The sequence below is a fragment of the Larus michahellis genome, chromosome 14 (genome assembly GCF_964199755.1).
Source record: "Larus michahellis chromosome 14, bLarMic1.1, whole genome shotgun sequence".
Taxonomy (NCBI): Eukaryota; Metazoa; Chordata; class Aves; order Charadriiformes; family Laridae; genus Larus; species Larus michahellis.
Window position 1 is genome coordinate 14462631 of NC_133909.1, and position 22441 is coordinate 14485071.

General features: G+C 41.8%; 2 protein-coding genes and 1 long non-coding RNA gene across 3 annotated transcripts; 2 read left to right on the forward strand and 1 right to left on the reverse strand.

Moving 5' to 3' along the window:
* Window positions 1-657: 657 nt before the first annotated feature.
* On the forward strand, window positions 658-6850 carry POLG2 (DNA polymerase gamma 2, accessory subunit). Its single transcript, XM_074607606.1, has 8 exons — window positions 658-1519; window positions 1950-2076; window positions 2225-2330; window positions 2711-2884; window positions 3935-4075; window positions 4963-5043; window positions 5629-5729; window positions 6647-6850. The coding sequence occupies exons 1-8, from the start codon at window positions 982-984 to the stop codon at window positions 6810-6812; spliced, it is 1434 nt and encodes a 477-aa protein (XP_074463707.1). The 5' UTR covers window positions 658-981; the 3' UTR covers window positions 6813-6850.
* Window positions 6506-13177, reverse strand: MILR1 (mast cell immunoglobulin like receptor 1). Its single transcript, XM_074607607.1, has 9 exons — window positions 13083-13177; window positions 12948-12992; window positions 11833-12120; window positions 11220-11504; window positions 10619-10732; window positions 10093-10182; window positions 8953-9012; window positions 8548-8607; window positions 6506-6716 (listed from the first exon to the last, which is right to left on the reverse strand). The coding sequence occupies exons 1-8, from the start codon at window positions 13114-13116 to the stop codon at window positions 8555-8557; spliced, it is 969 nt and encodes a 322-aa protein (XP_074463708.1). The 5' UTR covers window positions 13117-13177; the 3' UTR covers window positions 6506-6716; window positions 8548-8554.
* On the forward strand, window positions 12716-22397 carry LOC141751212 (uncharacterized). The gene is made up of 3 exons (XR_012589903.1): window positions 12716-17582; window positions 18167-18259; window positions 21893-22397. It is a non-coding gene; the product is annotated as an uncharacterized LOC141751212 (long non-coding RNA).
* The last annotated feature ends 44 nt before the right edge of the window (window positions 22398-22441 follow it).

Below are 22441 nucleotides of genomic sequence, written 5' to 3' on the forward strand. Positions count from 1 at the left end.
GTTCTGTCTTGCTTTTAGTGATAAGGGTTACTGGAGTGCATCAGTAAGGCACAACTTGAATTTTTTTGCCTTCATCACGGGGGAGGTGTTCCCTGAGGGCAGAGCGTCTTGCTCGGGGTAAGGTGGGCTCTCCACATTTGCACATAAAATGATGAAAAACGAGCTCTACTAAATAACGATAATTTTACCAGAGACACTCTGATAAAATTGAGCTCGTGGCAAATCTGCCAGCTGTACCTCGCCCCGCTCCTGCAGCTGGGCCCGCGGCCGGCGGAGCCTCGTCTCCCGTTCTCGGTCGGTCCCTCGGGGCCGCGCAGTGAAGAACCGAGCCCGAGCTCACTGCGGCGTGTTGGGACTTGGACAAACAACGACTCAGGACGGCCAGCTCGCGAGATGGTTCCCCTTTCCAGCTCCACCTTCTGGCGCTGGTACAAACCCGTGATTAAGCCCATGTGGAAATTTCCACTGCTCAGATGCGGCCTTGGGCCCCCGCCCGCCGCGCGGCGACGCGTTACTTGAACTCTGCTCTACGCGGCTTCGCACCGCGCAAACCAACGCGTGGCGGCTGCGAGGGGATCCGTGTGGGCTCTTCCCCTAGAAATCCTCCCGTGCAGCTGTTCCCACGATGGGGAAGGGCAGGGTCCTCGCACACCCCCGCTCCTCCCCCCAGCCCACAGACTCGTCCCCGCGTCCGGGCGCTCGGGGCTGCCGCGTCCGAACGGGGAAAGCCAGACGCTGCCGCCTCGGCCGGGGTCCCGGCTGCCGGGGCTGGGCGGAAGGACACGAAATGCCGGCGGCGGAAGAGCCCCCGCCGTGCGCAAGAGAGCGGCCGCCCCTGGAGAGAAGGAAGCGGGGGCGGCGGCGGGAAGCGCCGCGGCGGCGGAGTGTCAGCGCGCGTGCGCGGCCGCCGTCTGTCCGCTCGCCCCTGAGGGCACGCGGCGCGTGCGCAGTGACCGCCCTGTCCGTGATCCCCCCCCCGCCATGAGGCGGGGGGAGGCGAGGAAGATGGCGCTGGGCTGCCGCCAAGGGGGACGGTGGTGCGGCCGCGCTCCGTGGGGGTCGCCCGCCGCTCGAGGGTCGGAGGGGGTGGAGGCCGGGTCCCCGTCGCGGCCCTACGCGGCGGCGGCGGCAGCGGGCGGGGAGGAGCTGCTGGAGGTGTGCTGGCGGCGGCACTTCCTGCGCGGCGGCGCGGAGCGGCGGCCGGCGCTGGCCTGGCGGGACTACCTCAGCGGCTGCCACCCGGGCTTCGGGCCGCTGGGCGCCGCGCTGCGGGGCAACCTGGCGTCCCAGTGGTGGGACTCGGCTCTGGCTTTCCGAGAGCAAGTGCTGGCGGTGGATGCCCCGCTCCACGGCCCGCCCGCCGCCGGCGCTGCGCCGGCCGGGCAGGGGCTCCGGCTGCTGCGCTCGGAGACGCTGCGCGAAGCCCTGCGGGGCGGGGGCTGCAGCCGGGAGCCCGGCGGTCCTTCTCTGGAAGAGCTGCTGCGGAGCGCGGGGGTGCTTCGCGAGAGCCTGCTCCCCGGTACGTCCCGAGCCCGAGCCCGTCGCCGCGGGCTGAGGCGGGTCTCTCCGAGCGCTGGGGGCCCGCTCGCGTTTTTCTTGATGGGGGCGAAGCAGCTGCGTTTAAGGGAATTTTCCAGTTGGTGTTGGGGCGCTGGGAAAGTTTAATCTGCGTGCTGAGAGCCTGTGTGCTTTTCAAGAGCCTGAGCAGCTCATGCTGAAGTGCACATCGGATGCTGTCCCGTGTAATTAGGGGAAAGGCACGTTAAAATTGCAGTGTCAAAAGTACCTGGAGGAATCGGGCTACAGGCTGCTGAGCTAATCTTTGAAAAACATTAACGCTAGTGGGACTGCACATACAAACAACACATGTATTGCATTAACTCTCAGTAGAATTAAAAGAATAAAATTTTTCCTGTGACTACTAGAATTAGCGATTTGTCTTTTGACAGGTGCTTTGGCGCAATATGCTAGCTGCTTAGAATTGGTGAACAAAAGGCTGCCTTGTGGCCTCGCTCAAGTTGGAGTATGCTTTCACTCTATTCCAGAAAGTGAACACCACAGCAAAACCCCTGTCAGGTAGAGTAATAGAGGGATTAATCCCTTTCCATATGTAAACCAACTGTTTGCATTTGTTTCACTTTTGAATTATTTTTGAATACTGTCTCTTGCTTTTTCCCTGTCATTTTTGAAGGAGTTAACTTGCTGACCTTGCTATTGTTTAAAGAATAGGCGAAAGGACCACGTCTTTGCTTGCATGGTTTAGCTCTCCCAGAACTGCAGGACAGTGGCTCGATTACTGGTTACGCCAGAGACTCCAATGGTGGAGAAAGGTAACAGCCCATGGGAAACGTTGTCTGCGCTGTTACATCTCAAAGAGGGGGGGAACAGACACCCTGATCGGTTTTATGGTTTATATTGCTAGCCAGTTCTTGTCACTGAAATGCACGTGTTTCTTGTGAGAAGTGGAAAAACTACTTTAGTTTATGACGGACCTGTTAAGTAGTTTATAACATGACTTGCAGAAAGGCAAATGGTTTGTGTTTGAAAGTGATTTGAGATCAAAATGCTGTAAAACAACAGAGATTTGGGCTGCAATTTATAAAAATCTTTTGCTGAAAATCACAGACTTCATGTTGCATTACAGACTTGTTTTTTTGTAGTTAATACAGCATGCACAGTAGTGATCACCTCTTACATGTTTAATTTTCAGTTTGCAGTAGGCCCGTCTAACTTCAGCAGCAGTGACTTTCAGGATGAAGAAGGAAGAAGAGGATTTAATTTACATTACAGCTTTCCTTGGGGCACAGAAACAATAGAAACTTTGAAGAACCTTGGTGATACTGAACTGTTACAGATGTATCCAGGGGATAGTTCAAAATTACTTGTAAGCTTTACTATATTAAAAAGTTTTTTGATAAAGATAACATGTGAGCGAAATGGTTTCTTTGATGGTTCCACTGCTTAGCCTATGACTATCTTTTTCTTCTTTTGTTGTAAAAACGGTATCACTGATGCTCTACAGTCAGACCTTCATTTTCAAAAGCAGATAAAATAATGTTTTGGGTTTGTTTTGGGGTTTTTTTTGCAAGGAGTTAATTCTTCTAAGTTAGAAATGAGCTATTTTGACAAGACAGCTGTTGTCAGTTGTGTAGCCTTTACCTGTATCTGTGAGTAGGTGTCGAGACAAACTCAGTCTGTGTTTTGCAGTGTTAAATTCGCATCAAAAAGAACCTGTAAATGTTTTTTCTTTCGCTAGCTTGTCCAGTTCCGTATATGTAGAAGTATATGTGGATGAGTGAATTATGAACACTGTAAATGGCGTTACAGAAGTTACCACGCTTGGAAGGGGGAATGCACCAGTGGGAAACCTTTCGAGTGAATATGCTGGAGAGGGACAAACTTCTAGTGAATGGCAATGTTTGAAAAGTCAGGCTGAACAGTTAAAACGAGAGTAACTTGGTATTTTACCAGTAAATTGCAACTTTCTCCTCCCTGGGACAGTCCTGTCTGCTTTTCCTGGTTTTGCAGCTTATTTCTCTATGGGAGGCAGAAGACTGTAACGTAACCTACAAAACTGTGGGTTACATAGTGATTTCTCAGAACGCGGGGACAGATCCCTGTGGTCACTGGAAAGTAATTTCCAGACGTCCAAAAGAAAACGCAGAGTTCTGAGTGTATTTGCCATAGATTTGAATTTATGATTAGAGAGGCAGGAGAGGAAAATAATTCCATCCTGTTCCGATCCGCTTTCCCGGTGTTACAGTCTTAGCTAGTTACTGTTATGCTTTTAAGGTTGCTGGTAACTTTTAAAAATGTAAGTCTGAACGTATTTAAAATGTAATAAGGGTGCTTGAGCTCAATGTCTCATACATTTAAAAGGCCCTTTGAGACAGTAGTTGAGGTATCCCTGTGTGGTTGTTTTTTTTCTCTTCAGGGTCGAGATGGAAGGAAGAATGTTGTTCCTCATGTTCTCTCTGTGAGTGGAAATCTGGACCGAGGAGCGTTAGCGTACCTCTTTGATTCTCTACAGCTAGCTGAGAATCCATTAACAAAAAAGAAAAATTCACAGAGAAAGGTAACTTTCTGTAGAAAGCGTCAGGAAGAACGGATGATGGAAGGTCATGTCAGGGCCAAGGCAGGGCAGACAAGGCAGGTCTAAGTACAAACCCCACAGACAACGTGGTAAATTCAAGCGTGGAAATATCTCCCTTTTCCACATTTCCATCCTCTGTTCCCTTCCCCCAGAGGTGCAGACAGAACACTTCTCACTGGTCGCAACAGGCTGGCCCCGTGGGACTGCCTCTGCCGCCCTTTTCACCTGCATAGGCAATTTTTCTCTCATTCTGAGGTCACCTTTCCTGTTTTACCTCCTCTCTGATGAGACATAGGCTCTTGCCGTGCAAGTGATGAAGGAGTTAAGAGGAATTGGAACGTAGCTACTGTTGGTGGGAAAGAGGAGTTTGTCTCTTCCAGCGGCATTTGAAGGTTTCTGAGAAGAGTAGAAAAAGTGGGTCACGGGTGGTAGGGGGGCATTTCCCAAGGACCATCATTATTTCCACTTTTACCCTGGTTTCCTGGAGTTAAGAGTGCTCGTTTTCAGACAGCACTTGTTAATCAAACAGCCATTTGGTCTTCAAGAACAGGCAGTAGATTGGTAACTGTCTGCTGGGCTGTCTCTGATCACTCTGGCTTCGTTAAAGATGATGGAGCTCTGCTAACAAAACTTCAGCTCTTTTCTGGGGCTCGGCCAAAATGGACTAATTTCTGCCATGCTAACCAAGCTGGCATGTGTGCTAGGTATATAAAATACAGCTTGCTTCTAATTCAGGATTTTGTGCTATGAGAAATGTTTGGCATGTTTAGAACCTTAATTTCAGTGAAAAAATTTAGTATTTCCTAGTTCTGTTTAGAATTTCACACTAAATGCATTTGGTAATCTGTTGCTTTTTGTAAAATTATTAGGTACTTAAGCTTCATCCTTGTTTAGCACCTCTTAAAGTGGCCTTGGATGTAGGAAAAGGTCCAACAACGGAGCTGAGACAGGTATGTTGTAAGAAAGTATTTTAACTTTGAGCATTGACTTTCCATGTAACCTGTTTTCATTGGGGAAAATCATGCTGCTGCTTTGATTCAAAGATTCATGGTTGCAGGGATTTCTCTGTGCTTCCGCTGTGCAGCTCGTGAGTTGTAGCCGAAGGAGTGCGCTGCAGAGGGTGGGTAGTAGGTGCCTTCCTTGCGTTAGCACACTGCTTTCGGTACTGTTAATAGAGTTCATATTTGTTCCATGCAAAATTAAGGAAAATAAATAAAAAAAACCCCTCTCAACTTAATCTTTAGGGATTATTTTAACGCATGGGTCACATCTTCGGAAGGATTTTTTAAAGTTTTTATTTAAGCCAGTTATTAAGTCAGCCCTCACAGAAGGGAGGAAAATTACACTGGAATGTTTTTAAATAGAAATGGAGATCTAATTGCCAAGCTGCTTTCTACTTTTGAGATTCTTTCAGCCAGAAAATGAACACCAGCTAGGAATGCTAATACCCCACAGTGGAGTTTTAATGGTTTCTTTGTAAAGGATTTCAAACCCTGAAAGTCTGTCTTTTAAATCTTGTTTTTAAATAAACACAGGTTTGTCAAGGATTGTTCAATGAACTGTCAGAAAACAGAATTTCTGTATGGCCGGGTTATCTTGAAACCGTGCAGGTATCTCTGGAACAGCTTTATACAAAGTAAGGAGAAACAGTCTTTTGTAAATTAAACTATGAAGGTGAAAGATGACTTTCTGTGGACTAGCGAAAATATGCCTGTTTTCAGTAAGAAGTCATCGAGTGCAGTAACCACATGACTGAAGGCATGTATCCCGAACTATAAACTTGGATTCAATTAGTTTTATTACAAAGAGCAAAGTCAGTTCATTTTTAAAATTAAGTGAAGTATAAGCTTTTCACATGTTATTGTTGTTTCTCTGGAACTGTGAAGTGCCTGTTAGAGACTCTCCTATTGAAAATAAATTTCTTAAGATGAGTCATAAGCTCGCAGAAGTGTTTCCCACCCTCACCTCCCATTCGTGCATCTGGGCTGGTTCTGGGTTTCATTCTTAAGTACTATTTCAAATAGCACACTGCATCTAGTCCTGAACTTAAAACTTCTTCCAAGTCTGGAACCATTACTATTAGCGTATGTGATTGGAATTATTTATGCAGATAAAACCTGCTGTTCCATTTGAAGGTTTCATAGGTGATTTGTTGATCAGGAGTGAATTTTGAGCACACCACTGCTCATGTCAATGGACCTTGATCATATTGATGAGTATTTTTTCCCCAAGAGAAAATAAATACGACTGTTCATATACAGTAGTCTTCAAAGTAAGCCTTGCTATTAAATAACAAAAAAAAGGTATATTCTGCTTCTACAAAAATATTCTTGTAATAGGTCACTAAATAACATTCTTTTTATGTACTAAAGTAACTAAATAATTTAAAGAAATGTAATCAGGAAGGCAATGAACGGCAACAAGAACACTGGTGTCTTCACATGGAACTTAGTGCAGCATAGCAGAATAAATATTTACAGCTTACAGTCATTTGTACATATCTGAGTTCGTTGTACACCAAAAGCAGTAACAGTTGTGCGCTTTTCTTTGCAGGTATGACGAGATGAGCGTTCTCTTCACCGTCTTGATAACTGATTCCACCCTAGAGAATGGAGTGGTCCAGCTGAGAAGCAGAGACACAACCATGAAGGAAATGATGCACATTTCTAGGCTGAAGGACTTTTTAATTAAGTATGTAACGGCAGCCAAAAATGCGTAAACTTAAATTCATTGAATAAAAGGCATTTCTTAAACATCTGTGCCTGAAGTGACTTCTGTGGTGTCACGGACTCAGTGGTTTCTCTGCAAATAGTTCCACTAACACTTGGCGGTGCATCTGTTTTCTGTCAAATCTAGACCATCTAGGTCTTCCAGGTGACCTTGAAAAGAGGGAAGGGACAAACTTCTCCCTCGTTAGCAGGGTTAACCATATTTTCTTTCATGTCTTCAGTTTTACTAGCTTATTGAAAATACTCCATTCTAACCTAAAAACTCATCTTTCATCTGTGTATTGCTGACACAATTATGGTCTCTGCCGTAAAATGGTATTTTGTATAAAAGACTTTCAAATCTTAAATGTTTTAATAATGTCAGTATCTTTCTACTGTCTGTTTGTAGAATGTATTTTAATCACATGGCCTCAGTTCTTCAGCATTTAAGCTATTTCATCTTGCACTCGATAAACATAAAAATCAGAAATATGTTACCAAGAGTAACAGAGGAAATAAATTGTAAACAGTTTTTGACAAGCACTTTTGTAGACAAAAGAAGTCTGTACATAGAAAACGGTGGAAAAGGACTAATGTGTGATCATATTTATCCTATAGCTAGGTGTTGTAGTCAAAATCAGATACAAGAGTTTGTACAGATATGAAATTGAGTGATTCTGATCTGTAGAGGTACTATGTGTGCACAGCTTTTTAAGTCACTGTCTGAAAGTGCTTTAAGGTGTATGCAACGAGGCATGCAGCCACTGAGAGTCATTGATACCATGAAACACAGCAACTTGCCTTAAAAATTTCTTCTGTTAATGTGGTACTTATTTAACTATATATGGGTTATTTGTAACTGCTATACACTAAATAATATAACTTGCTGCATGGAGTAATAATGCTAGATACAATGCAAGCCTAGCATAGCGTGGCTGTGTGACTTCCTGAACTTGTGGAACTCTACATAAGCTGGCTATGGAATGACATTAAAACAACCCAGAAACATGTAAGAAACAGCCTGTAGCAGGATGCAGAATTTGTTTTTTCGAGTTAGCTGTCCCAAATGTTACTTTTAGCATCCTATCCCTACTCTGAGAGCTGAAGTAATGTTGAACTGAGAAATTGCCATCCTTGCTGCCTGGTAACAGCAGGTACAGAGGCCAAATACAGATCCTCAGCATGTGCCTAAGAGGGGAACACGGTTGGGTTGGTTTTTTTTGGTTTTTTTAATACTTGACTAAAGCCTTTTGATTATCTCATGTTTGTGTACAATCCAGTTTCTATTTCAGGAGAATTGTTAAATGTACAGGAACTTGGGTCTGTGTGAAAGCTTTACATCATTTATTCCTTTCTGCTTATTCATGAGATGCATGTAACGCCAGACATACATTGTGTCCTGCAGGATCTTACCTGACAGTGATGGCATTGTTTTGTTTCATTGTGTTTTTTATTTGGGCAACAAGCTGCTGTTTTGTCTAATGGGATTGCTATTTGGGTCTTTGTTAATTCCAATATTTATCTGTTCTGCTTTTTCTTTTAAGTTGAAGTCCTTAGAGATTATGACTTGGGATTTTGCTTGCTAGTAGAGAACGAGCTATATTATCTGTCTAAAAATAATAAGGCCAGGAAACTAGTATCTAAACGTCATCTCTTTCTGTGCAGATTTAGTGGTACGTATCACATCTGAGGACTGAAAGATTCTTTAAAAATACATGATTAAGTTAATCACAAAAGAGATTTTACCTTGTACTTAGTCTCCAATGAAGACTGTTGAATAGACTGTAGCGCATGCCGCCTTCTCTGCTAAAAGCCAGAATAACATAATTCGTAATTCCTTTTTTTGGTGCAGGTACACAAAAGAAGAATTAATATACCATCAGCAATTTGGTCGCTAATAACATCTCCTCCATGGTTTCATAATGAAGCTGTTGAATTTTTGGGTCATAGGATGGTGATAAGCTTTTTATTTGGGCTTTTTTTTTTTCTTTTTTTTTCCCTAAAAAAAGTCTTATTTTAATTTCTCTGTAGTAAGTAAGCAGTTTCAGTATGTAACTGCTAGTATCTAAACCCTGCCTCTCCCCAGCAAGATTCCCCAAAACCGTATTTGTGCTCATCAGATGTTTCACAATTATAGATTGAGGTTTTCACCTTTTTCATCTTCTCTTCTTATAATAGGAAAGTTGACGTATTCTTCTGATGTAACAGGCTCTGGAGTGAAGATGATGAACAGCAATTAAATCAATTACAAGAGACTGACCAGATCTTTTTTTTTTTTTTTAATAATCTTGAAACAAAGCAGCAGGATTCCATATTGAATATAAATCTACTGTGCTTTAGCATTCCTGGGCCTCACCAGAGCTATTGTCACTGTCCTTGCAGGCTGTGTGGGTAGAAAGCTGATTGATATCTGGCTGCAGCGAGCACCGAGCTAAGGCAGCAGAGCTGCTACCATCCTGTCTCCTACAGGAACAGGAGGGCAGATTTGTTCTGAGATAATGGTCCCCCTTTTGATATTTAGAAACAGGAAACATAATACCTTTGCTGTTGGTTTGTTTTGGGGGTTTTGTTTTCCCTTGAAAATATTGACATTCACATATAATGCAAGTGTAGAAAACTACAAGTTAATGGCATGGTGGCTTTCATGTAACATCTTCATTACTGTGCGTTTTCTGCAACTGAAGTAGTACAATGTCTTTATGTAGGTCAGTTGTTTTGTTGTCTGGCATTATTTCATAATTTCAGTTTGAAGTGACTTTGAGTCTTGTTAAAGTTAAGACACCTGGAATGAAGAACTATTTTGTACTGAACAATTTTGAACAGAATGCAGAAACTATGTAAGTTTTACTTTTCTACAACTTGCATGTGGCCCACTTTTGTCTCTTAGTAAATGGGCATCGCACCTCTGATCGACTTACTATCTTTAATTTTCTTTTCCTCTGTTATGGCTATTTCAGTCCTCACCATGAGTTGCTGAATGCAATTCGTCATTTTACTGCTGTTTACAGTAGATTTTTGTGTAGAACTTCATTTAACTAGTTGCAGTTTTGGTTGCGTGGGTGCCAGATAGTGCCAAACATGGATCCTGAGAGACTTAAAATAATGCCTCTGCCAGGCACAGTCAGTAGGAGTGTTAGCTTGCTCACTGAGTGGTAGTAGGAGTCCCCTTCCATTGCTTTTGCAGTACCTGAAGAAATTTGCCCATCCCAGCTACAAATGGTATAATAGCGTTCTTCAACCAAACTCCCACAAGTAAGTTTCATGGCTGCACGGGGAGTAACATGAACTTACCAATCTCTGTGTATATGACGTAGCTTTCAGCGTCTTCTGCATTCACTGGTGAAGTAAGGCCAGTTGAGGACCTGGTAGACTTAAGTTTTTCTGTAAATTGTAAGAGAAAAACATGCCTATAAACATATATCATTTTTTCTTAGAGGGAAATAAACAGCTCCATGATATTTTTTTAATACTTGGAGATCTTATTTTCATGATAAAAACTACTCCTTAACTAAGGGCATTTTAAATAGAATTTCCTTTCTTTACTAAGATCAGTGATGTCCAATTCCTTCCAATATTTATGTGTATTAGATTAGATTACATGTTGCTTTGCTTCCCCCATCCCAGAGCTGCCATCGAAAACATAGCTCAGAGGTTTTGCCTTGTCAATGTCTTGTTAGGTTCCTATGCTGGCTAAGAGGAGACTTGGCAACATCCTAAAATATCAAGAGCATAACTCTACATGTAACATGATGTTCAAACACTAAAATGTATTGACAACATAAATGAGGAAAACAAAACAGACATTCAAATAACTCACTTGCTTTATATGAGGGAATTATGAAAAACGGAATTGCGAGAGCAAATCCTATTATGAGTAGTAGTAAGATCAGCCCAAGAGAAATTATCAGGGGTTGAGAATGGCTTCTCTCTTCTGCCAAAAAGAAAAAAAAAAGGTGTTTCTGCAATGAAGTGTTGTTTCATATTCTAAGTATTTTCTGTAAATTAATATCAAGACTTTGCATTTCTTTCAGCTTTTGGATTAACTGTGGTTAATGTAAAAGTGCGCACTGCCACAGCAGAAGGAAGGGAGCTTGCTGGTGCCAGCAGACTCTCCCTTTCATAGGACGAGAGAGAAAAATGAAACTAGACTCTCCCCAAGGTGGACAAGGGGTCTCTTGTAAAAGTAAGTCATCCTTCATGGTCACTTCAACTTCTCCTACTATCTAGGCTGCATGGAATTCTATCTTTTTTGCATTAATTTTAAAAACTCTGATTATTTTTGTATTGTCAAAAATTATATTTTGACCATTACGTTTCAGGAACAAAATTTCTGGCTAAAAAAACTTGCATTGTTACAACCTTCTGAATTTTGTGTGGTCCCTGTTTATCAACAGTGGTAAACTTTCATGCATGCGCACCTGCTACTGTAAAGTTGAAACTGTTGCTGTATTTTGTATTATTGCGAAAGCTATTTCCAGCTCTGCATTTATAGGTTCCAAAGTCACTAGAGGAACTGATATATAGAAAAATCACAGCTGCTTCCCTCTTGTGCATCTTCACTGGGGGAGAGATGTTTTGTTTTCCTTTGAAGAAGACGTATGTGATAGGAAGAGAGCCGTTCTCCGAGAGGCAAGACAGGGTCACATTCTGGCCTTTCTTTGCTTGAGAGGTGGGTGAGCTCAGCACTGGTTTGGAAATTGGCTCTGTAAAAAGAAAACTGAAAGGACTGCATCACTGAGTACAGGACGAGCTCCAAAGGAAGGCTCGCAGTTAAGCAGCAACATTGGCAAGTGAGACAGGCACTGAGGATGGAGGGCTGAGTGAGCCAGACAAGAGTCACGCTGCAGACTCCTAATGAAATCATAGGGATTTGCCATAAAGTTCAGCTCCGCAATCAAGGCAGGTGCACACTGCGGTCCAAAACAGTACCTGCTGCAAACAAAAGCCTGATGACTGCTGCTGCTGCAGATGCATCGCATGGCTATGTGCCCCCAAAATAAATGAGCTGAGAAGGTATACAGCCAGACATACCTATAAGGGTGAAGTTGAGACTGTTGCTGTATTTCCCGTCACTGGAGGCTTTATTCTCAGCTTTGCATTTGTATTCACCCACATCACTGGCAGAGTTGATAGTCAAGTTAAACAAAGCGGGGGTCAAGTCTGGCCTGTTTAAAGTGGATACCTTCTGATTGTGCTTAAACAATGTGTATGTGACAGGTGGAGATCCAGAGTCTGAGTGGCAGGAGAGGCTCACGTTCTGGTTCATCACTACATTCAAAGTCCTCTGAACAGACATGAGCCTGGGATTGGACAGCATCTCTGGAAAGAAGAAACTTCTGAGTGAGTTCACTGCACCTATCATCCAACAAACTCAGAATTTTCCCAAAATATGTTGAGGACCAGGCTATCCTTATTTCTGTTGAAACAGGTCATTATTTTATTTCTTTTCCACCTGTGGTAGTGGGCAACACAACTTTATATTTTTCAAAATCAGTATGCAGCTTCAAACGATGAAAAATGCATGTCTTCAAGCAAAAGAGAGCATGTACACACGAAGATAACTGATGTATCCGGATGAACTAACAAAAATACTTTTGAACTACAGCAGCAATTAAAATAATAGAAGTATAAAAGATAACCATAAATATAATGGGATGTTAATCGTAGGAGAAAGTAACCTTATATGCTAGTTGAGAGGTAGTACGTGAACCTGAAAGTAAAAGCAGTATTTTATTTGTGGCCATATGTAAAAAGGCAGAATTGAACTTCTGAATACTAGCAGCAGGAGCCTTGACAGTCTATCAAATTAGTTTGCTTTTACGAGATTATACAAATAAATTTGTGATAAAAACTCGTACTGTATTTTCATAGAAAATAGTAATAAACTAGTCATGACTAACATGAATTATGACACTTAGAGGGGAAAAAATACGTTTTAACAACTTAAAGCAATTTTGACTGTACATACAGGTCAGCAAAGAGACAGCTGACTTTGTAAAGAAACTTGTAAACTGCCTCACTGCACAGACAGGGGCAAAAGATTTAATTTTACATGAAGTTTCTGGACATTTTTAAATCCCTCCCCTATTTTTTTTGTTAACAGTCAATTTCAACACATAACCCGAAGCCAAAAAAAGAGAACCTACCTTTGCCATTTGCTGTAGTTTTCTGAATCTGATGAGACATTTGAACTAAGAGAAGAAAAGAAAGCTTTCAGACAAGAAACAATGGTTCTTGTTTAGAAAGATTTGTAATATGTAAGAAGTATGTCCTTGGCTTACGGTAGGAAAACAGCAGAATTGTAAGAAAAAACATCTTCTTGACACTGAGCAGGGCAGCTGGTGGAGATCTTCGAGGAGTGGCTCTAGGGGTTGAGGAAGTCCTAAATATGGAAACAGCGCTGATCTTTACTGATGTTTGTGTAAAGACTTTTGTAATATTCCACTTACATTTAGCCTATGGCAGACAGAGCAGTGGTCAGAAGAAAAAGCTGCGGAGTGAGGAACAGCAGTTTGGGATACAACCAAATGTTATTTAAGATGTAACTGACATGATCAGCAGTTTTTCCATGTGAAAAACTGTGTGGTGGAACTGTGCTGCCATGCAGTATGCAAGACTGTATATAATCTTTCCTGCACTGCTCTTTACAAGTGAATGAGATCACTGATTCATATCAAACAGTCACACATTTGCCGGAAATAATGCAAGTGATCATATGGCTGAGAATTAGGGAATATGTGCTACCGTTTTTTTTTAGCAGCAATGTAATTTAAAAAAAAAAATCCAAAACCAAACAACAACAATCTATAGAAGTTTTAAGATGCTAATAAATACTTATAGCTAGCCAGCTTGTTAGGGAACTATTTTGGTCGAACTTCGATTATTAAGCTGTGAGGAAGGGAGATCTTGTACTAGAAAGTACAAATCTCATCAGGAACTTGAGTTCAACACCACTGCAGAAACGAATTTGATGACTAATTTGGTCATCTAATCAGTAATACAAAGCTACATAATTATCGCTACACCAAGTAGACGTCCTTTATTTGTCATCCTCTGGGTGAAGTAAATGCGATCTTAAGCTATACATGGGCAATGCCTTCTGAAGAACTCTAGGCCCTGTTGTATGTGAAGAAGTGACTACTTATACAGACTTACTTACATATACATATATATAAGTATACATACTACTTAAAAGCGTTGTTGTGATCTTTGCCTTATTTCTTACTTCTTTGTCTCCAGTTTCTGAAGGTAACAAGACAAGGCCCTCCTGAGTCCGTCCTCTTCTGTATAATGCAAAATCCCTCTCAAGGCCTGCTCTGTTTCCTCACAGTTTTGTAACTTCCTTCCTCCTTGTTTTGCTTGTTTCATTTAATTTCTTTTAAGATAACCTCCACCCTACCCTCACAAATGTTTCTTCTATGGAAATGCTGACAACTAACCACAAGACTGGAATTTTTTTTTTTTTTTGCAGCTGGCAGGAAGCAACTGTAAAAATGCAGCTGCTGGGAGAAGAACCATGAGCGCTCGTGCATCTTCCTGTTGTGGGAGCCTGTTTTTTTGTCAGAAAACCACAAAAAAAGGGCCTTAAGACGCTCACAGCTAGGTGATGGAGGTGGAGAGGTGTCCCGAAAGCTGTGGAAGGAGGCCGCGGTCTCTCCCTCCTGTCAGGAGGAGGGTGCGGCCGGCACGGGGCAGCCGCCGGGAGGCCGCTGAGGGCTGTGGCGAGGAGCCCCCGCCGCCCGCGGCCGCCTCCCTCGGTGCTGGCGGCGGTTTGGGTTGTTGGCGCCGGCCCGCCGGTGGCTGCGGGCGATGAGGGGGCCTGGGCCTTCCCCCGAGGCGCGGGCAGGGCGGGTGGGAGGCGCCGTAGGCTGCCGGCTCCCTCACGCACAGCCGGCGGCCGCCTGCGGAGGGGTCACGGAGCCCGCCAGCCACCTCCCGCTCCTCCTGCTGCGGGGAGCCGCTGGGGGAGGCGGCACTGAACGCTTTACTGATTCGGTGTGTAATAGCGAGTAGTTATTGTGAGCTGTGACTTTGACCGTAAAAAAGAGAAGTTTAGTTGTCACTAGGATCTCTCGAGGGCAGCAGCTTTAAATAACGTGTGTGCAGGCAGCGTGGTTGGTCCCCTCAGGACACGCGGCCTGGGTGCCGAGGGACGAGGGGCTGGTTCAGAAAACCGGTCTGCGTTTGGGACGGGAGGAGGGCAATTCCAGAGCTCTCCGTGCCTTTCTTGGCTGGTTTGGACTCTGCCGAGCAGCCCTGCTCCCACGCTCACCTCGGGAGGAGATCCTGCGGTTCGGTGCATCTGTGTCCTCAGTGCTTGTTTTGGTGGTTTTTGGTTGTTTTGTTGAGGTTTTTTCCCCTTGAAATTTGGGTTTAGGGGCTGAAATAGGAGGGAATATGTTTTCTTTGACACATCCCGTTCATCTCAACTATACATGTAGGATTACAGGGAAGAGCTGTGTTTCATTTAACATTACAATAGTTGTGCATAACTATTTCAACTGCTCTAATACCTGTTTGCTTCTCGACTTTCATAATTGCTTTGCAGAGCATTAATAGAGATACTTCTTATGTAAAAAGATTTTTGAACCGTTACGGTAGAAGTTGGTAGCTGAGGCTTACTGATGAAGTTTGTATAGAATCCAGACTGCAATTGCTAGATCACCACTGGGGGAGTAATAATATGTCCTGGTTAGAAAATGGGACTTCAGATGAAGTTCATAACATAAATTATTAAGTTAAGTAGATATAAAGAAGCTTCCAGAAAAATTTACTTGACTACTGAGTCCTATAAGGGCAAGGAAGGGCTGGATGTACTAAAATTTCGTTAAAGCGTAATCCAGCAGACTGTGTGCACTCATGGGAGTTGTGCATGCCAATGATGCATTCTTATTCTCAAGCACTACTCTTGGAATAACACTTTTAATTTCTGCTGGTTTATGTGGATATAATTGTGATGAGTATTCAGCAGATCTGAAGGTGGATAGCGTCTTTATGGTGGCTTTGTAAAAGGCTTTAAGGCAGTACTTTTTTTCCACGTGTGCTGGAAGTGTCCCAGATTTAAGAGAATGAGCTTCACTAAATCCTGTAGTATTACTCCGAGGCAAAATATTACTGTCTTATTTTGTCCTTCAGCAAGGAGAACATATGGCATCTGGTTGGCCATACGATCAATGTGAAACAGGGAAAAAAGGCAGAATTAGCCCTTGGCATTACTTTTCTGTGAGGTTTTGAATACTGACTTTACCTTTGAACACTAGTGCATTAATCGTTTGAAGAGTGTCCTAGATAGTAGTAAACAAAGTTTACTTCCATGTTGATTGTTTTTTTGCCAGAGTTGGCCATCGACTTTGGACTTATATGATGTTGATCAGTTCAATACGTATACATAGAGTTCTATAGCATCAATAAGATACTGTGCGAGCTTCAAGTTCCCTTTTTATTAGACTTACAAGTTTCCTGCCTGGAATTAATGTGGTTCTATATGTAGGAAGAACTGAATAAATTTAACAAAAAGTAAGGAACAGAAGTCATCCAGCCAAAACAAGTAAGTTAAAAAGTCTGAAGGGGAGGTGTGTGTCACTTGGTGCTGTGACAATATTCTGCCTGAGGCAAGCAGGTGGAAGAGAATAAGAGCCAAACTGAGCTTTCATTCACAAGGTCAATTCTTTGACTTGAGAATGAAAATAGCGTGAGATAGCATTCTGTAGTAAGGCTGTGAAGGCCTCACACTGTATCTGTGCTATTCTAGGCTTCCAGGGAAATTTGCATGTTTCAGCAGAATTGTTAAAGTTATTCCCACTCCCAGTTTCTTACGCTGAGAGGTCCTCCGTTCTGGAAGAGCATCTGCTAGGGTAGATGTCTGCAGAATGCTTTGCTAGAAATCGCCATATACTGACAGTTATGTCTGGTGATGAATTAAATTAAGCCCTTCCTTCTGTTTTGTCTGAAAAAAGGTTTTACTGATATGGCTAGATCATCACAGAATACCGTATTTTAACACTCCTACTCAAAATGCCTGGGGCAGCAAGTCAGCAGTTTATTTTAACTGCCTCGTATTTGATTGTGAGGAGGTTGTTTTTCTAGAGGACAAGTAAGAGTGGAAGAGGAAAGGATCTTTTCTATATGCAGTTTTAAGATAGTTTTAAATTTCTCGCAGTGATCGTCGGGTTCTGAATGCAAATTTTCATGTAGTGAATGAACTGCGAATTGCAAGGAACATGTCAGCAGGTGAAAGGTACTTTTGGGTACCCAATTTGATTAACTTCACAGCTCCCAAGTCCCCCAAAGATGAAATACTTTAAAATGGTACTTCTTCCCTCTGCCCCCTTTCTCCCTCCCCCCCCAAAAAAAGGAAAAAGAAAAATTTTGATGAGGCACAAAAGACTGAGGTTACTAATGCATTTCTCTTGCGATAAATTCTGACATCTCTGTCTGAAAAGTATTCCAGACAAATGTGTTCAGGAATTGGTATGAGAAACTACAGGTTAAAAAAATGGACTATGCTCTTAATCATCATTACAAACTCATAGGTGCAATTTTAACTTCAGCTTCCTCACCTTTGGCAAAAATTAACTTTTTTTTTTTTTTAACTTTGAATGCTTAACATACTGAATGAAAAAAGCGTGAAAAAAAAGAAAGAAGAAACCTGCAAGGACTATGTCTGTTTTCGAGCCCTTTTCAGACTTCTGTTTGTGTGCTCTGAGGAGTATCTCCCCTTTGTGCATCCTAACCAGAAGTTATCGGGAGCAGCAACGGCTGTGTGTGGACACCTGCTGCAGGTCAGGAAGCAGATAAATTTTTCCTCTTGGTTTGTGTAAAGTCTGCTGAAAGATTTTCTGTCAGCTTGGATCAGCTTGTTGAGTGACTACCAACTGAATTTTACTTATGAAACTGATATGGAATAATGCTTGGAGACTCATCAAGCAATACAAAAACAATGGGAATGTACAGAGAAGGAAAAATATTTCCAGAGTTAATTCAGTCTCCAGCCAGAAGGTTCTGACCTTTTCTCTGGCACTGTCCATACTCTGCAATGGATATTATTGCAGAGCTCAAAGCTGTTTTTCTGCCGCATCCAGCAATGCTGGATGTTAAGCAAAACAAGTGCAAATTCTGGTATGTTGCCAGATAAGCACAGAGTGTGATAGTGACACAGTCTGTGATGTCTGCTTCTAATCTGAGGAATTTGTTAACCCAGTAGAAGACAGCAGTTAAAAATGTCTTCAAGGTGTAGAATCAGTCATTTACGCATACTACTGGAACAGAGAAAGTTTGAGAGGTGGTATCAGAGACCACGATCATAATGTAAACCAACAAATAGATTCCACACCTCTGAAAGAATAAATTTCTCTCCTTTGTCTAGATGAATTTCTAAGGTACATGAAAGTGCATGCTACATGAAATACAAGCCAAGACTTCAGATTCCCAGTGTTAATTTCAATGTTGCACCATATCGGTAAGGAAGTCTAAAGCCAAATAGCAATAATAAGCTCCTCTTGTATTCAAAAGCAAGATTTCAGCGATATTAGCTCATTATCAGCTTCCTGCTTCCTTCAGTTGCTTTTCCGGATCTAATTTATATTGCCATTTGGAGTAGGTGTTAGATATCATTAATCATAGGTTTAATTAGAAAAGAGAAGGGAATCTGTGCTTTGCTGTAGTGGTTATCTCCCAGCAGATGGTGCCATTGTGAAATGCAATTTATTCTGAGAGGCACAAACTTTTGGCAATCTAGTTTCTGTAAATTGTAGAACTTCCAGACTTCTGGAAGAAAGATGTTAATTTCTTTAATGTTCTTTGTAAATATTCAAATCCAGGGATAAAATTAATTTTTTTATTTTTCCCTAGGGAGGTACAGTGAAACACTTTTAAAATAAAGACAAATGATGCAAATGTCCCACATTCAAGAGAAGACAGTATACCCCAAAAAAATATCTAGAACAAACGCAGTTCATTCCCAGTTCCCCAGGGATTTGTCTAGACTTGTGAAAACAGCAACGTTTGTTATAATTCTATTATCTATGACTATACTGAAATAGGAAGTGATAATTAAGCAAAATAGTTCACAGTTGCAAGGAACCAAAATGATTAAACGATTATAGGCATCAGGGATTGTGGGATTAGAAATCAAAGGTACTTTTCTATTCTTGATTTTGTTACAGAAAGCTTGTGTTGACTTCAGTATAGATGGACACAGATCTCTAAATTTTTATAAATTTTTAAATAAGATTTAGAAAATCCTAAATATTGGTAGAGACACCTTTATAGCAATTAACTGTTTTTAAAATCAGTGAATTCATACAAGAAATTAAGTGGAACCTCCATTACCAGCAACAAGATTTGATGGCCCCAGAACGCTGCCTTAAGAGAAGTGTTTTGTCACTAAATCAGTGGGATAGAAGTTGAAGGCAACACACGTAGAGACTTCATCTTTTCTGAAGAAAGTAAACTCCCATCAGGAACTGGGCGTTTGAGGCCAGGAGACAAAGCTTAGGGGCCCCGAAGATTTGCTGGAATCAGCATGTGCTCTGTGAGGAAGTAAGACGTCAGTCCTAGAGATCGGCACTGCGGTGTGCTCTCTACTGTCATGCCAGCCGGCTGGAGAGCAAATGAAAACAAACAGCTGAAATGTGGTGTGAACTCCTGGCTTCCTTTCCTGTCATAAGGGACTGGCTGAAAACATCGTATTTGCAGGGGGAAAAAATTGAAAATCTTATTCAGCATTTTTGCCCTTAGCTAGGAATATAGGCTTTGCTTCTGATTTTAGGCAAAGCTCTGCTCAGATGACAGAACTGATGGTTTTTAGGAAATGTCATACAAAAGCAAGTAGCAGGGGACACCCAGCCAGCAGAAACAGGGATCATAAATTCCCAGATGAGCACAACTTTAATGTTTAAGGGTCTAATTCATTGGGCAGTAGATTAAATGTAATGATTCCCATAGGTTTCAAAGAGCATTGCATCAGATTGTAATTCCTATTCTGTCTGCGTCAGAAGATGTGTTGTGTTTTTGAGGTCAATCCTACTTTTGCCAGAAATATAATAGGGACTGAATAGAGTTCTTTATATGACGTACAGTAGAATAACTTTCATCTTCTGTATTTCAGAAAAACGTATCATGAGAGATTACAATAAGATGACTGTTAGGAAAATATGTAGCTGTATTACTGGGACAAGTACTTTTAAGTTTAAATTCTTTAAGTCAATCTGGATTTCCAGTTTAACAATGGAAGATGGTCTCAAGCCATTCTTTCATGTTTAAAATGCTTTTCTTCCAAGTTTCCAAGTATTTTGGCTTAAATCCTGCAGCTGAATTTACTTCTTGGATTTTGGTCAATATCACCTAGATTTTCTTCTCCGGGGCAATGTTGAGGGCTTATCAAGAATATGACAGTCGAATCGGACTGTGAGATCTTACGGAACATCTTTCACTTGGGAGTGACATCTCACAACAGCCTTGGGTTTTGGCACCATTAAACCTTGCTCCGGACGTAGTTCATCCTAAAAGCTGTCATTTCCACACAATTCTGAAACTAGCCTGGTTCTGAACTCAACCATATTGGCTCACTCTGGAGGATGGTGGCCCACACTCACTTTCTCCTTCTGTTGCTGTGGCCTTTGTCCCCTCCGTGGGAAAGACTGTTGTGGTTTTGCTGAGCTTTGTATGTCCTGCTGAATTCTTTTATGGGGAAAGGGGGAAGGGGGAAATCTCCTTCCTTCCTAATTTTTGTTATCAATGGCAAAAGTTGATCTAGCTTTGTTCTCCACCTGCCATGTGTCCTCCTCCTCTTTTCCTTTACCTGGCTCTGGAGACCGTTGTTGGCAACCACCCAAACCATCAGTCTTTTGTTGGTGGTGTATTTCAAACAGACTGGATTAAGCAGAACAAATGCTATTGCTAGTCAACTGGCTTACTTCTTAGTCATTAACTGCTATGACTATTGTGCCATTCTGTACTTCCTCCCTGCAAAATAGCTAGATCGATGCTTGCTCATATTGCTGATACATTGTGAATCAGATGAATGTTTCCCTCCTGTTTCCTTCTGCAAAATACCGTGCTTATATGTGTAATGCGAGAATTAAAGTATGCTTACAGCTTTAAACTATTGTTTTTTGGGAAAAATACAGTTTTCATTGACCCCAGGAGAAAAAAAAGGTGTTTCATATAAACAGTGAAGCTTATGAGAACTGTATGTCTCATTAATAGACTTCTGTGTATGTATTTCGCATTGTTTTAAGTAGACTTTTAACAAGTAAAGGAAAGCATTGACTCTGTCTACAAAGGAAAGAATCAAAAGGATTAAGAGTTGAGCACTCTATTTTCAAGGATAACTAAATCATTACTTAGGGAGTTTTGCAACACAGAACTTGAGACACACTTTTTGAAGGGCATGATTTCAACTCAGTTTATCAAGCCTACAGACCAAGTCAGTGTTAGGGATCAAGTGGAATGACTTAAGTCTGACTTAAAAGAGGACTGATAAACTGAGAAGGAATATCCTCAACAACTGAGAGGTACTCAACATTGAATTCCTTAAAGTTACAGAGTAAATTTTTTCTGGAAAAATGAAATAGGTGCTTAAATCTGCCACTTCTGCAATGTCAGATTATTTATGGTTAAAAACACATTCATATGAAGTAAGAAAAGTAGAAGAGGAAAGATTGGGACAGGTTTCTCTGTAATCCTCTTGCCTTCCTTGTTCTGCCCATCTTTCCCATCCCCTCCCCATTTGAATATCAAGAAACTGGTCATGGTTATGAGATTTTGGATAATGATTACATTTTACTTTTTTTTCACAACTAATCTTCAGCACAATTGCACCTACATCAAAGCTGATGGCTACTGATTTACTTGTGTTTAGGCTTTTTTTAGGCTTTCTGTTTTCTTTAGGCTTTCATCCATAATCAGAGAAACCCCCTCCATTTTGTTAAAGGAAGTTGAGTTACTCAAGTTTTATGAATTTTACATCGGTTCCTTACTGTATCTTAGGCAGACATTTGTACCAGTGGAAACTGAGGGCAAAATGCTGAAGTGGGATGTTTTGCAACTTTTCCTTCTCTGATCACATTTGTTCAATTTCTGCTTTCAGTGTTTTGGATGCAGAATTAATCATCCCTGATTTCAGTTTGGCTGCAGTATTGTCAGGCTACTTATGCTATTGCAAAAGACTAAACAACACAGAAAAGGTGAGAAGATCTCTCAGGGATGCCTGAATTCAAAGTTTCAAGCTACTAGCAGATTTAACTCTCGCTACAGCGTATTCTCTATTTCAGATTGTGCCAGTGCTGCTTCAGATTTCTGCTGAGAAATAGAGCTCCAACCGGTTCTTTTCTTGTGGGGTTTAAGTTTTATGATTGTATATGTTTTGGACTGTCCTAACTACATAAAATAAAATCTTGTGCAGTTCTGTGTTATTTATATATGATGATAGTATGAGAGGTCCATCTGTCGATATTCTAGTCTAACACAACAGTAACTATGGTTTCTGAGACAATTGGAATTTATTGTGTGCCCTAGTGTAAAGCTGTTCTTCACCACAGCAAAGATGAGACACCTATAAATGGAGGTAAAGAGGAAAAATGAATAATTATGTACGTGTGTTCTCTGAAAGAGGTTTCCATGTCAGGATGAAGGGAAA

Bases quoted from the DNA above. Each gene is read 5' to 3' on its own strand.
- MILR1 (XM_074607607.1), bottom strand. From the start codon at position 13,116: ATGTTTTTTCTTACAATTCTGCTGTTTTCCTACC. The intron at 11,505-11,832 runs GTATGTCTGGCT...TTCTTTTTACAG, and splicing joins TCTCAACTTCACCCTTATAG to AGCCAATTTCCAAACCAGTG. The intron at 9,013-10,092 runs GTAAGTTCATGT...TCTTCACTCCAG, and splicing joins CGTCATATACACAGAGATTG to AGCCTGTTACATCAGAAGAA.
- POLG2 (XM_074607606.1), top strand. From the start codon at position 982: ATGAGGCGGGGGGAGGCGAGGAAGATGGCGCTGGGCTGCCGCCAAGGG. The intron at 5,044-5,628 runs GTATGTTGTAAG...AAATAAACACAG, and splicing joins CAACAACGGAGCTGAGACAG to GTTTGTCAAGGATTGTTCAA. The intron at 5,730-6,646 runs GTAAGGAGAAAC...TTTTCTTTGCAG, and splicing joins CTGGAACAGCTTTATACAAA to GTATGACGAGATGAGCGTTC.